The sequence below is a fragment of the Triticum dicoccoides genome, chromosome 5A, assembly GCF_002162155.2.
Source record: "Triticum dicoccoides isolate Atlit2015 ecotype Zavitan chromosome 5A, WEW_v2.0, whole genome shotgun sequence".
Classification (NCBI taxonomy): Eukaryota; Viridiplantae; Streptophyta; class Magnoliopsida; order Poales; family Poaceae; genus Triticum; species Triticum dicoccoides.
The window spans coordinates 21,321,061-21,333,724 of record NC_041388.1 but is presented as its reverse complement, the minus strand read 5'-3'; the positions used below and the strand labels follow the sequence as shown (position 1 = coordinate 21,333,724).

At 44.6% G+C, this 12,664-nt stretch overlaps 2 protein-coding genes across 14 annotated transcripts in view; one reads left to right on the top strand and one right to left on the bottom strand.

Annotated features, from left to right (window-relative positions):
• The window catches only part of LOC119298853, an 8,805-nt gene extending 2,673 nt beyond the window's left edge, over positions 1-6,132 (top strand). The window contains exons 4-9 of one of the 13 annotated variants that reach the window (XR_005146006.1): positions 368-477; positions 928-2,522; positions 2,601-2,750; positions 2,912-3,040; positions 3,133-3,199; positions 3,681-6,132. Coding sequence is in view for 1 of the 13 variants with exons in the window: in XM_037576158.1 (XP_037432055.1) it covers positions 368-386 (19 nt within the window). In the remaining 12 variants the exon portion in view is untranslated. The other 12 variants (XR_005146003.1, XR_005146005.1, XR_005145999.1 and 9 more) reach the window with 12 other exon arrangements.
• A 3,901-nt stretch (positions 6,133-10,033) lies between these two features.
• On the bottom strand, positions 10,034-11,667 carry LOC119296844 (ervatamin-B-like). The gene is made up of 3 exons (XM_037574891.1): positions 11,175-11,667; positions 10,827-11,077; positions 10,034-10,607 (listed from the first exon to the last, which is right to left on the bottom strand). Exons 1-3 carry the CDS (start codon positions 11,650-11,652, stop codon positions 10,263-10,265), a joined length of 1,074 nt encoding a protein of 357 aa, XP_037430788.1. The 5' UTR covers positions 11,653-11,667; the 3' UTR covers positions 10,034-10,262.
• Between the last annotated feature and the right edge of the window lie 997 nt (positions 11,668-12,664).

The following is a 12,664-nucleotide window of genomic DNA, read 5'->3' as shown; positions in this document are numbered from 1 at the left end:
CTTCCACTCCGGCAATCTGGTAAGCCACCGGTTCCCTCCCTGGTCTACTCTGCTCCACTATTCTAATGGGTTGATTTTATTGCTGACAAATAACTTATATTCCTGTATGTCTTCTATTTTCTCCTTAAAACTTATATTCCTGGTAGATCCACTAATAGTCAAAAAGGAGGATTATGATAATTGAGCAGACTGTTTCTTCTGAATTATTTGCTAATTTTGTTTTTGTTTTGACAAATAACTTTCTTACATTTACTGTGGTAAATATTCACATTGGTATATTGCAAAATGTCATGGTAAAGGAAAAAGTCCCTCCCTGATGAATCATTTCAGAGTTATCTAATTACTTATACAATGGACTTCTTTTCAGGATTCAAACTTGGTTCTGAAAAGCACACCGCAGAGGTCACCGTGAAGAAGTCTGGAAGCCTGCTTATAAATTCTGGGATACAAGGATACTCCCTGCTAAAGACAACTCAGGTGTTTCTTTCACTAACTTGTCTTGGTCCTTTTGCCACCATTCCCAAAGAAACAGACCTTGTAGTTCCTGCTAAATTCTGGACTCTGCATATTTCTCCAACTCTGCTTGAGCTCTAATATGATAGGGATTTATAGGAGATTATTAAGTACGAAGGCATCTGTAGCCTTACCAGAAGTTTTTCCATGGTTGATGGGATATGAGATGGTCCTTGTAGAAGACCGTTGAGATAGGAATGGGCATGCTACAGCTATGTCAATATGTCATGTATTCATTCTTTTTGGGATCGAATGCAACATGTCAGCAGGCAGGAATTTTGTTAGATGTAGTGTCACATAAGCAAAATAATTTAATTAGTTTTAGCTGAAGCGGAACTGTTTTACTTTAGTATTACGGAAATAGGCTTCAGGTGCAAGTAATAAATATTGAATTCTCATCACTATCTATCTCAGTCTGGATTTGAAGGATTCGTGAGGGATCGCTACACCCTTCTTCCTGAAACAAGAGAAAGAATTGTAGCTACAGAAGTAACTGCTTGGTAGAGGTTTGGGCACTCTTCCCCATCTGCCTGAAATGTTCTCTTTTTGCACAATGCTGATGGTCATTCAACCCTTTTATTTATTGTCCATAGTAATTCTTCAATTCAAGGCGACAAATCAAGTGTCAGTATTACTATGATATTTTTAAGTTGGACTGTCGCTTGTTTGTCCAGTGGAGTAGCACTTCTATTGCTGTTGGTCTTGGACAAGCATAGTTCTTTTACACATACTGTTGCCAGTATCTTTTGGGTTTTCAAGCTAATATGAGCCATGTTACAAGTTATGTAGAGGAGCTCATGACAAATTATTAGCTTTTAAATTGCATGTCTACTCCAATACATGTCAAAGTACTACCTTTTATATGCCCACAGTGTATATTCCGCAGGCTGCACACATCTTAGAAACTTTCCGATGCTTGCTTACTACTCCCTCCGTCCCAAAATAAGTGTCTCAACTTTGTACTAACTTTAATATAAAGTTATATTAGAGTTGAGACACTTATTTTGGGACGGAGGGAATACAACTTTGTCTAAAAGCTTCCTTCCCTGTACTTTTGGCATAGCTTAGATTTTTGTTGTCACCTCTCTTGGGCATTAGGGGATATCCTACAGCTGAAAGCATTTCCGATCTGATCCGCTTTTGGGCTTATGGATTTCTTAAAATTCGTTTACTTAAGAATACAGTTTCTGGTGTTTACTGAATATAACGTGCTTTCTTTTGCATACTTTTGGTAGTTTTTCCGAACGATTGATCACATAGATGATTCTGGATGGCCAGATATATCCACTTAATACACTGTGCTAATAGATTTGCCTTATAGCACACTATCTATGCTAATAGTTTCGCCTTATAGTGCACTACCTGTGCTTAAATAGTTTTGTAGACATTTGAAGCCTCTTGGCTGAAAAAGTTCAATCTACAAGGTGCATGATGAAGGATATGAAAGCTGTAGCAAAAGGACTTGCTGATGCTTCCAATGATTTAAGCTAATACTATAAAGCATTGCATCTAATACATATTCTTTATAACTAAATAAGATTTGGTATTTGGTTTAAAGTCCAAAGTTTGCTTGAAAGAAGTTTTGGAAGCTGATTTTTTTTCTGTCATGTCTACTAGGAACAAAAAGGAAATGCCTACATGTCAAATCCTCATATGCAACACGGATGTCTTGTATTTATGGGATTGTTCTCATGTGATAGTTTTTCCTATGTAATATGAACTTATATAAAGGCACAAGATTGCTCTTCATTTTTTGCAGACCCAATAGAGGTGCATAGAGAAGAGACTTGATTAGTCTACACTATGTCTTGTTGATTGCAAATACCACTTTGACTCATCTCATCCCCTCGATTCATGCTTGTTTTCTTTATTTTGGCTATTGATCCATATATTGGATGCCCTCGGACGTAGCACAATGTCAATGCTGACATATGAGTTTTTTTCTCTCAGCAGATGAGAGTCTGGAATGTTCCATCCAAATAGTTTAATCAGAAACTGCACTGGCAAAGGTGAGTGAGCACTAATCCATCATTATATGCCTGCTGATATGAGTTGCTCAAATGATTAAAATTGTGTTTGCGCTCCAGGTCTAGAGGATGTAGAGGAGCTCCAGTTTGATCCTAAGGATGGCATTGCTTTTTTTTTCTTCTTATGCTCCAGTTTGCAGCAACATCTCCGACACCCTCTCGACGAATTGCAGGTAGATTGTAGCTGAGGATGCGGCGATGACCACCGAGGTATGCCCTTCTCTCCTTGCCCTTCATGCTGGCTTCAACAAGGCCGAAAGATCTTCAGTCTTTTACAAGGTCAACCCCGCCTTCCTTGCAATCAATCTGCTGGCGACAGTAGAAATTAACAGTCCTTTGTATGTGTTACTACATGGTGGATATACGTGCAGGACCGGAGTGCATGCTCGGTGGCAGAAGCATCAGGGTGCTCCACGCTCAACATCTTCTCAGCATAGCTGCTCGATCAGTAGTTTTGATTGATCTATTTGATAATTTAAGCCATCCAGTTGATGTTCTTGGTTCGCTCATGCTCTTTTCTTATGTTGTTGTTTAATCACTATTGGCTTGGATATTCTCTATAGCATCTCAACAATTCACTGCAATTGGCCAGGTTATTCTGTATATTTGATACTGTACGAGAGTAGCAGTCGGACTCAAAAAATCACAACATTCTGCAGGTACAGCAACCACTTGACGCCGAGCCTTGATCTCATTTTTATGAGTAGGTTATAAATTTTTAGTAACTAAATTCACATTAGTTTTTGAAGCACAAATTGATGTCTGTAAGTTATTTAGGATAACATTTTGCTCCATTTGGTAGATATATAACAAGACAATATAGAGGGATGTAGAGAGCTATTTTGTTTGTTAAAATAAACAGTGGAAACGGTTAGTTTTAATCAGATATGTTTGCTGAAATCCATTTGGATTTTTTTCTCTTTTCTTAGTTTGGTCGCACATGGATCAGCTTAGCGTGTCTACCTTTTTCACTAAAGTGTGGATATTTATGTATAGAGTAAAACGTGTCCATGCTATTTATTTTCCATAGTCATTGTTGCCTATACCATATTTACATTGCTGTCTTTATTGTCCTTATCTGATGATAGCCCATTGGGAAATGAAAGAAAGTGGGTTAAATACTTTGTTTCTTTATTTTAGGTCCAAATTTACATTGATTGTTTAGTGGTTCATCGAAATTCTTCTGCCTATGACTTTGAAATTGGCCAGTAAAAGCCAACATCCACCCTCATCACAGCCGCAGTCAGGGATTCGTTCATTTTAGTGTGAGTAAGGATGGGAACATTGATCTATATATGGTAATATTTCATGCTGATTTCATTTCTCATTTCATTGATCATCCATGTTACTCCTTTGACAAATGATATTTATAGTACTTCTGGATGACAAAGACTTCGAGTTCTGTGTGAAGCTCCAAAAGGAATACCTATAAGACTCCTTCATCAACTTAGTAAGATTGCATATGCCCTTTGCGTTGCACAGGTCCAATGCCTCGCTCCTCTACTCATAGTGAAAAAAAACTTAGGTACTCTGAAATTTATCTTTTCTTCCCCTCACGCTTTGTTAGGTTAGATCAATAGTTTTATCTTATTGGACCTGTGCATTTTGAGAGTCCGAAATGGGAACATTAAATTTACTTGGACCCTATCTTATTCTCATATCTGTAACTAGCTTTCCTTGTCATTTAGAAGGGACGACCTAAGGAGTAGAGAGATTCGAGGCAATCAAAATCCTGCATATGTATGTTTACAGGCGTTTGATAATCCTACGCCAGGGCCACATATATAGGGACATTCAAAATTCTACACCAGGTTCACGTATATAGGGACATATTCAGCTGAGGTTCACGTATATACAAACCTGAAACTGTATGCTTCAAACCGGATGTGGCAGTAATCCACTCATCATGCAAAACAAAACAAAAATCTGTTACCTAGCATGTATTTGTTTGTACAGATGATGCAATGTACTACATTTTGTTTGCATAATACATCACCTAGCATGTATTTGTTATAATCGAGCACCGCGACGAATCTGTTATTTACCTTAGGAGGGTAAGAAAAAACACAATCAATGATATTATACATAATTCTAGACATTGTTTTAGAGTATGTTATAAAGTATATTTTTCTTCTAGTAAATGTTGGAAATGTCTATGTACTTTTTTCTCCCAATATGTTATGGTCATTTTCCTGCTATGCATATAAATTTCATGGCCAGCTTACCAACTGGTGGTTGGCGATCCTTTCTATCTTCTTCCTCGCCGGCTCGATAAATCTCTCGGTTTCCTTCTCCTACCACTCTTCCTCCCTTGTGCTCTGTAACTCGGCCATTGATGTGGCTGTTAGTAATAAGATGGTAATATTTGTTTTATAGAAATACTTGTTTTTTGCGGGTGTTTAGAAATACTTGTTAGTTGCACAGGTGTACCCTGCAAGGAATAATTTTACAATGGAAATGCATATCTGTTGAATTGATTAGTTGCACAGGGGTACCCTGCAAGGAATAATTTTACAATGGAAATGCATATCTGTTGAATTGATGACTAAACAAGTTTGCGGGCACATCTCTGAAAATACAAGCAAATACAGACATAGATTTAAGGGTTCTCATTCATTTAAATCTCAATGTTGAGAGAAGCCGATCTTTGGATATGAGTATTTTCTTCCCTGTTTGCGTGATTGTTTAATTGAATGGATAACTATGTCTCCTGAATATTGTCCCATATAATTGTTTTAAATCTACCGAATTAGTTCTCTAAATCAGTTGATATTTTGCAAAGCTTCAAGCTTTAGTTTTTGCACTTCATGACATCAATTGTTTGTGCAGATTCAAGATTTATTTCTGTACTGGATGATAGCAGTGATTAGTGGATTACTGTCACATGCTGCTGTTGTCATCCATATCTCCTCAGGTGCCTTAGGTTTGTGATGCGAAAGTTGTTGTACATATGTAAATTGTTCTGTTCTTCGTTCGCCAAAACATTAATAAGCCCGCGATACACTTTGCTTCTTTTTTATCTAATGTCTATTTGTAGACTAAGTGTTTTATTTATGATAGTGGATTTCTGGCGTACATGTGAATATCTCATGTATATACAATCAGTACATTCACCTGAACGAGAATGTTAGCAAGCAGAGCGGGGTTGCGTCTTGTCCTTCTAGCATCGAAGGTCCGGTGCACCCATGTGTGTGCCTTTGCTGGTTTCTGACTGTCACAAAGAAGTCAGAGCTGTGGGCGGCGAGGCCACTGCGGCAACAATGGCTATGAGGACAGTTTTCAGCAAGCGGTGCTCCCCGAATGTTGCGTTGAACTACGTCGTTGCGTGGCTTGCAACCTTCTCCTATAAAGCCCGTATGCAAAATCGAAACTGTCATGTCCTCGGTGTTGTGCTCGACTATTCATTGTTGCTTTGTGGCTCCGTGCTTCCTCTCCACAGTTATATCGTTTTTTGTGATGTAATCTTATTAGTGGTTGGGTCATCCATGCGAGCCCCTTCTGAAGTTTGTAGTCTAGGTTAGATACATCCGTATGTAGACAAATTGAAGACAAATAATATGGAAAGGAGGGAGTATATTATTTGACTCAAGCACTCACAACCAACGCACTACACTCATGCACGTGAAATACAATCATATTTTGATCAATATCCCTGTGTAAGTTTGTTGTTCGGAGGCAATCACGTATGAATTGAAGAGAGGTGAATACTTGATCTTCATGAGATCTTTTTCTCTAAAAAAATGATATATTCGATTTTTTCTTCCCATTGCATTGGGTGTTTTAGAGTTTTCTACTGACACCAGGTTCATGGCATTGTAAAAGAAGTATTGATTTAAGATAAACCAAACTTTTTCTATTTACAATCAACTTATTATTGAAGGTTGCATCGATGATGTTATTATTGCTAAAATTAAGATGTGCATTACAAGTCTAAGTCATTGTAAGCTTTGTGTACCTTGTACTATTTAATCATGGATGGCATATATTTGGTGGCGAGTGATACGGCTGGTTAAAGACACGAAGATTGCCGAGAAGGAAAGAAGTGGAATAGAGTTTCTATTTGTCGTTGTATGATGGAGAATAGATGCCACCATGCTTATAATATTTATTGTTATTATTCTATGGCAATGCACAAGCATTCGACATGTGCCCGTAGCAACGCACGGATATTCTACTAGTCAGAGTTTAGTGCTTCTCCATAGTCCATATCCACACTTGCGCGACACATCTTAGGGCATACTTTGCTCCCTCAAACCATCCCAAGTGTTTATCACGAATTGCCTATGCAAATACATATATATGCATAATTATCATTCTTGCTTCTTGGTCAAGTAGCTTGGCTGCCATGAACCATACAACATTTCATCTCAAAGATAACCAAATGATTGCTCAATGATGTCTCGCAAGACTCAAGATGGCAACGGGGACGAAACCCACCGGGCTTTGCTTGCTCAAACCCATCCCCACGAGAAAATCGCAAACCCGTCCCCGTTCCCATCAATGTGCGCGGGGTTAAATTTTTGCTCGTACCCTAAACCCATCGGGTTTTCAAAACCCACGGGAAACCCGTCCCCACGAGCAGTCAATGAAAACAACAACATTTGGAAGAAAAACAGGAGCATATTACAGCAGCAGGCGACGGCTGGGTGACCTAGGTTTAGGTTTAGGTGTCGTGTTGTGCGGGAGAGAGAGTCCTAAAGAGCGAGCAACACTGCAGCGACCGAGTGAGGGGTTGGTTTGTACTCCAGGGCCTTGATGCTGTGGGGCTCGGCTCCTCGGGCACTGTGGCTTTGGGCCACTTGAGTCAATATGGATCGGTGCGTGCTGAATAATGTATTTTGATGGGTTTTGTCGGGTTTCGGGTTCGGGTAGTACTCAAACGGGTTTAAACCCGCGAAACATGTCGGGTTTAATAATGTACCCACGAGCAGCCCCGCGGGGATAGAAAGTCGCTCATCCCCGTCCCCTAATAGGGTAAACCCGCGGGGACGCGGGTTTCGGGGCCCCATTGCCATCTCGACGCAAGACAAAAGACAACTTCCTTCATGCCAACTAGTTTAGCATATGGAATTTGGGTACAAGGTATAGCTTTTTAGCGTAATCCTTTTATTTAGAACTAAAGAAAAATGATCTTTTGTCTTGCAAGTACAGCTTGACCTCCTTTGTATATGTGACGCTAGGTGGACCAAACCAAAAATCGATCGGGTGCCTCCGACCGGAGCACAATCGTTGGGGGAGGAGACTTTATCTCCCCCATTTTCTCTCGGTTAACAACAATCTGAGATCAATTCCAACATGGTTGTCACTTAGATGGAGCTGGATAACTGGTTATATTTGAAGAAGTCCTCATGATAGTATTTTGCTAAATTTACAACAACATGGCCATTACATTTTTCAAATTGATATTCAAAACTATGAGGGGATATTTCGATAATGTCACTACACATATGGAAACTAGCCACAACAAATCAGACAGATTTGGTACGTCTATCTTGTGACCCGCCCAAATATTTGCAGACATTCAGCCATCTCAGACGGCCTAGTCGAGTGAGCCGTCTATGATCAATGCTCCACCTATTCTCGGCGGCTGAATTTCCTCATCATTATAGATGGACAACCTATATTTGATGGATCATCAAGCCGTCTTGATTACTGTGCTCGGATTAGAGTTATAACCATCGCATATAAAGCTTATTATCCATGAAGACTCTTGCCGGCCTATATGATCTGTGTTAGTCACTATATATTCTCTCCCTCATTTTCTGCTTCCCCGACGTCAATTAGAGCTCGGTGGCGTGGACTTGAGCTCCACCGTGAAGAATCCATGCATGGAGCAATATGTCTCCAACTTAAGGTCAGCACCCAGAGTACATCCACAGCATGCGCACCTCGGTCACCATCGGTCATGGAGGATGAGAAACTCACTGGAGGAGGATTAGGAGGAGGAGTCGCAACAGAATCTTCGGTACGGTGAAGATCTATCCTTCCCCCCGGCTCTCGCGTCGCCCCGAGTGGGCGACTCGGGGGCGACCAAACCCTAGCCTCCCGAGCCCCTCTCTCGTTCGCCTCCCCTTTCCCCGCCGCCACCTGAGGGCGCCGCCGGCCGCCGTGCGGCCCCAGTGATGGTGGTGGCGAGGCCCTGCTGGCCTGCATCCGCGCAGGGAGCGCTGGTTCCCAGGGCGGCGGCCCTGGATCTGGTGGGTGGCGCCGCTCTCTCCGGTGGAGGGCGCTGTGGGTGCTGGCCGTCCCTCCGGCCGTGCGGGCGGCGGTTGGACGGCGGAGGTACCTCGTTGCTGCGGGCTGCTCCGGTGGCTCCGCCAGATCGGATCTCCGGCCCCTTTCGTCTGCTCTGCATCCCCTCTCCTGTCCGGATTCAGCGCGCCCGTGCTGCAAGATCTGGCCCCTGAGGTGCGGTGGAGGGAGCTTGGAACGGGGGAATCCCCTGGTCGACTCCGCATCGACCTCGACGTCGGCGGTGCATCGGCTCCGAATCCCCTCCTGAGGGCGCATTGAGTTTCCCCCCCTCCACCTCCCCCTCCCCTGTTTTTCCCCAGGTGAAAATCTAGGCTTTGGCCGGCTGTCGACGGCGCTCCATCGTCGTGTTCCTCCTTGGAGGCGTCGGCTAGGGGTAGGGGTTGGGTTGGGTGCCTGCAGTTCTTGGTTGGTGGCGGCTGCGGTGCAGTGCTTGCTCGGGTTTCCGGTGGTGGTGGAGATGAGGTGCTGTGCCCTGCTATCGTTCAGTGGTTGCTGCCCTGCCGCGCTCGTGCTCCGCTGGCCGGTTTACGGCATTCCCGTGTTGTGGCACGGCTTGGATGTAGAGGAGATGGGTTCTCCTCTCTAGCATGTGCACGTCCGGGTTGTGGCACATCCAATGTTTTCCTCCCTGCAGGCACGATCCTCCTCTACTCTGCTTGTTCGGTGCCCCGTGGATGTCTCTGTATTCGTTGTTCTGGTCTGCGATGTACCTCCGGCGGCTTGGTCTTGTTTGCTTTGTAATGGCAAGTTTGCACTTTGGTCTGCCGAAGTGTGATCTCTCTTGTAATCTTTCAGTTTTTCTCCAAGCTTTGCCTTGTAATAATCAGCACCATGTATCCTAGCCGGTTGATGGCTTCATTAATTTGAAGTCGGGCTTTATGCCTTTCATCTAAAAAAGGATCTTCGGTAGGGGCGGAGGAGTGCGCTTCCAGCAAGGATGACTTGCACGCGGGAGAGGAGTACTAGAAATAGACCAGGTGGAGGGAACCGATCGATCCATTCCATCGTCATTCAGTTGAAAATGCACTTACCTTTTTTCTCTATCTAGTAGCATTATTTCATTCAGTTTGAATATACATACGTTGAAGGTTTCAGTTCATCAAGAAGTTGACATTCAGGCCGTTCATATAACATATATATTGAGTTTTCAGTCAACTTTTGCTTCCCATTTGAGCTGACGCTGGCTCCATGTTTGACTATTTCAAACATGGGATCATGTCATGGTGAAATGTGACAGATTTGTCGAAGAAAGGTTATACTTTACCGAGTACACTCAACGAGCAATCATATTATTGAGTACATTAAATTTTGCATTATCACAACGGTACCATAAGGATACAATACTACACACACACATCCATCGACCATTCTTATTTCTTAACCGTCTGTGCATCGAATGATGCAGTTAACATAAGCAAATATTGCGCACAAAAGCCTACGTGCGTAGGCATGGCGGTGGGGCGTGGGTCAAGCTGTTGGGTAGAAGGGCGAGGTGGCGAGGCCACAGGTGCCCGTGGGCCAGTAGACGTCCTTGGCGAGGTAGATGTATCCCTGGTCACCCCAGTCGTTGCTCCATGAGTTCTTGGCTATCCAAAACTTCTCACCGAACTTCTCGCAGTAGCCGACGATGGTGACGGCGTGGTTCACCCTCCCGGCCTCGGCAGAGCAGGGGCCTTTGTAGATGCCGCTGGAGTATAACTGGAAATCCCACGTGCTGGCGTCTATGTACACCGTCACAGGTTGCTGCGCCACGGCCAGCGCCAGCTGCCGCTCGTCGTTGGGCGGCACGGACTTGAACCCCGTGACGGATGCCTGGAAGGTTTTCACTTTCAGTTTCAGAAAAATTTCAGCACCACACGGTTTGTGTTTCGGCCAAAAGGCCGAAATGTTCACTCGAATTCAATTTAATATTTGAATTTATGTGTACTAATGAGATTGCTGAAATATTTTGGCCGAAAGGTAAATATTTCAGTGACCGGTGAAATAAATGAAATTCAGTAAATTTCATCGAAATCTCTCTGAAAGTGAAACCTGGTGGTCAAAGAGCAGCTTGTCCACGTCGCAGCTGCCGGAATAGCCGCTGTACGGGTACCTCTCCTCCGATGTGATGCCACCATGGGACGCCAAGAGGCCCAACGCGGTGTCGGAGCGGCCGCCGCTGCAGCCGCTACTTCCGGTGTCACAGTCCACAAGCTGCTGCTCCGAGAGCGACACCAGCTCACCGGTCCTGATCTTGTTCATGCCCTCGATGGCCGCCACCGCCGCGAACGCCCAGCATGACACTGGCACCATGTACGGACGTACCACATGTCCATTATACTCAGCTAAAAGAATGGACTGATCAACACGTATATGCAAACATATAACGTCGTGACTTACAGCAAGTGCCCTGAAATTTGACGCCGGTGACGGCGCCGTGGGAGCGCCAGTCGACGCAGCATGACTTCCGGGAGTCCTCGTAGGGGAGGTAGGTGGGAGCTTCTGGGATGAAGCCGGTATTGTTGGACCCTGTGAACTGCTCGGCGACCTCGCTGGGGTTGAGGTCGCCGAACCTGTTCATGCCGACGGTGACCGTGGTGATGGTCTGGGGCCCGAACCCACCGACAACGGCATTGACCGATGTCTGGCTGGCGAAAGCGCCGATGGAGTTGGTGTTCTGCTTGAAGATCTGGAACCGCTTCTCCTTCTCCTCGGGGCCAGAGTAGCGCTTCGAGTACTTGGTCATCCACCTGGACCACTTGGCCCTCATCTCCGACTCCGGCAGCTCCCACGGCGCCGGGTTGGCCGCCGGTAGTGATGCCTGCAGAAGGCATGCCATGCCCAAGAGTAGGACAAGGCAAGGCATGGAAGAAGCCATGTTGTGCTTGTTTAACTTGGGCTGCTGTGTGGAAATGCATGCACCGGAACTAATGTTTATATAGGCGCCTTGGGGATCTATGCGTGGTCATGCACGTCATGAGCTGTTGGTGCATGATGCACATGATCCAAAATTGAGCAAGACTTTGGGTCACGAAGGTGTGTGATGAGTTTCTTGGTGAATTGGTCGACAGCAAGTACTCAGTCGGATGGTTCAATTAACTAGCTACAAACTTGATACAATTTTAGGGATTTCACCACAAAATCGTACCTTAGATATTTAGCATGGCAAATCAAATGATTTTTATAGAAAATTTAGTTGTCGTGAGGATGGAAATTTCGTTCAGTCCTTGTCATGTTAAATTTTTTAATGTTATAACCGAACACTGAAAACTCATCAAAGTAAATTTGCTTCTATCTCATTAGACTAGGTACCTTAGTTCTGAAAATTCCGTTATTCCCAAACATCTAGATATGACCCAAGCTGCAAGAATGATTATCAAAAGAACCCTAATTTCTTCTTCAAGTCAGGAAACGCTTGATTCCTGCCTCTTTGAGGGCAAGCAAAATTTCATCGCCGGTGTTGGCAGCGGCGACCACGCCGGCGATCCCGGGGATCGGGATCAGGGCGGCTCGGGAGGTGCGTTTGAACTCTTTATTGGGCCGAGATGGGCCGATTCTGCAAGAAAAAATGCCGCAGCCTGTTGGGCTGGAGATAGCTGGGTATGAGGCCCAGGCTATTCCGGTACCCACGGTCCTTGCGTGCGCAGACACATGCAGCGATCAAGAGGATCAATCTACGTCTGTCTCGCTACTTCTGCCTAGGGTTCGCAAGTGTGGGAGGCCAGGGTTTCGTGTTTGCGGCTCTGGACGTGCACGGCGGATTGCTCCGCTCACTGCAATGGCAGGTCGCTGGGCGGGGGGTCCTACGGGGAAGAACCCACCTCTGGCCGTGGTTGCGAACGGGCGCGGCGGGACTGCTGCGCCGCCGCCTACAGCTTCTGGGCGGGGCG

Bases quoted from the DNA above. Each gene is read 5' to 3' on its own strand.
- LOC119296844 (XM_037574891.1), bottom strand. From the start codon at position 11,652: ATGGCTTCTTCCATGCCTTGCCTTGTCCTACTCTTGGGCATGGCATGC. The intron at 11,078-11,174 runs GTAAGTCACGAC...ACATGGTGCCAG, and splicing joins CAAATTTCAGGGCACTTGCT to TGTCATGCTGGGCGTTCGCG. The intron at 10,608-10,826 runs GTTTCACTTTCA...AAAACCTTCCAG, and splicing joins AGCTGCTCTTTGACCACCAG to GCATCCGTCACGGGGTTCAA.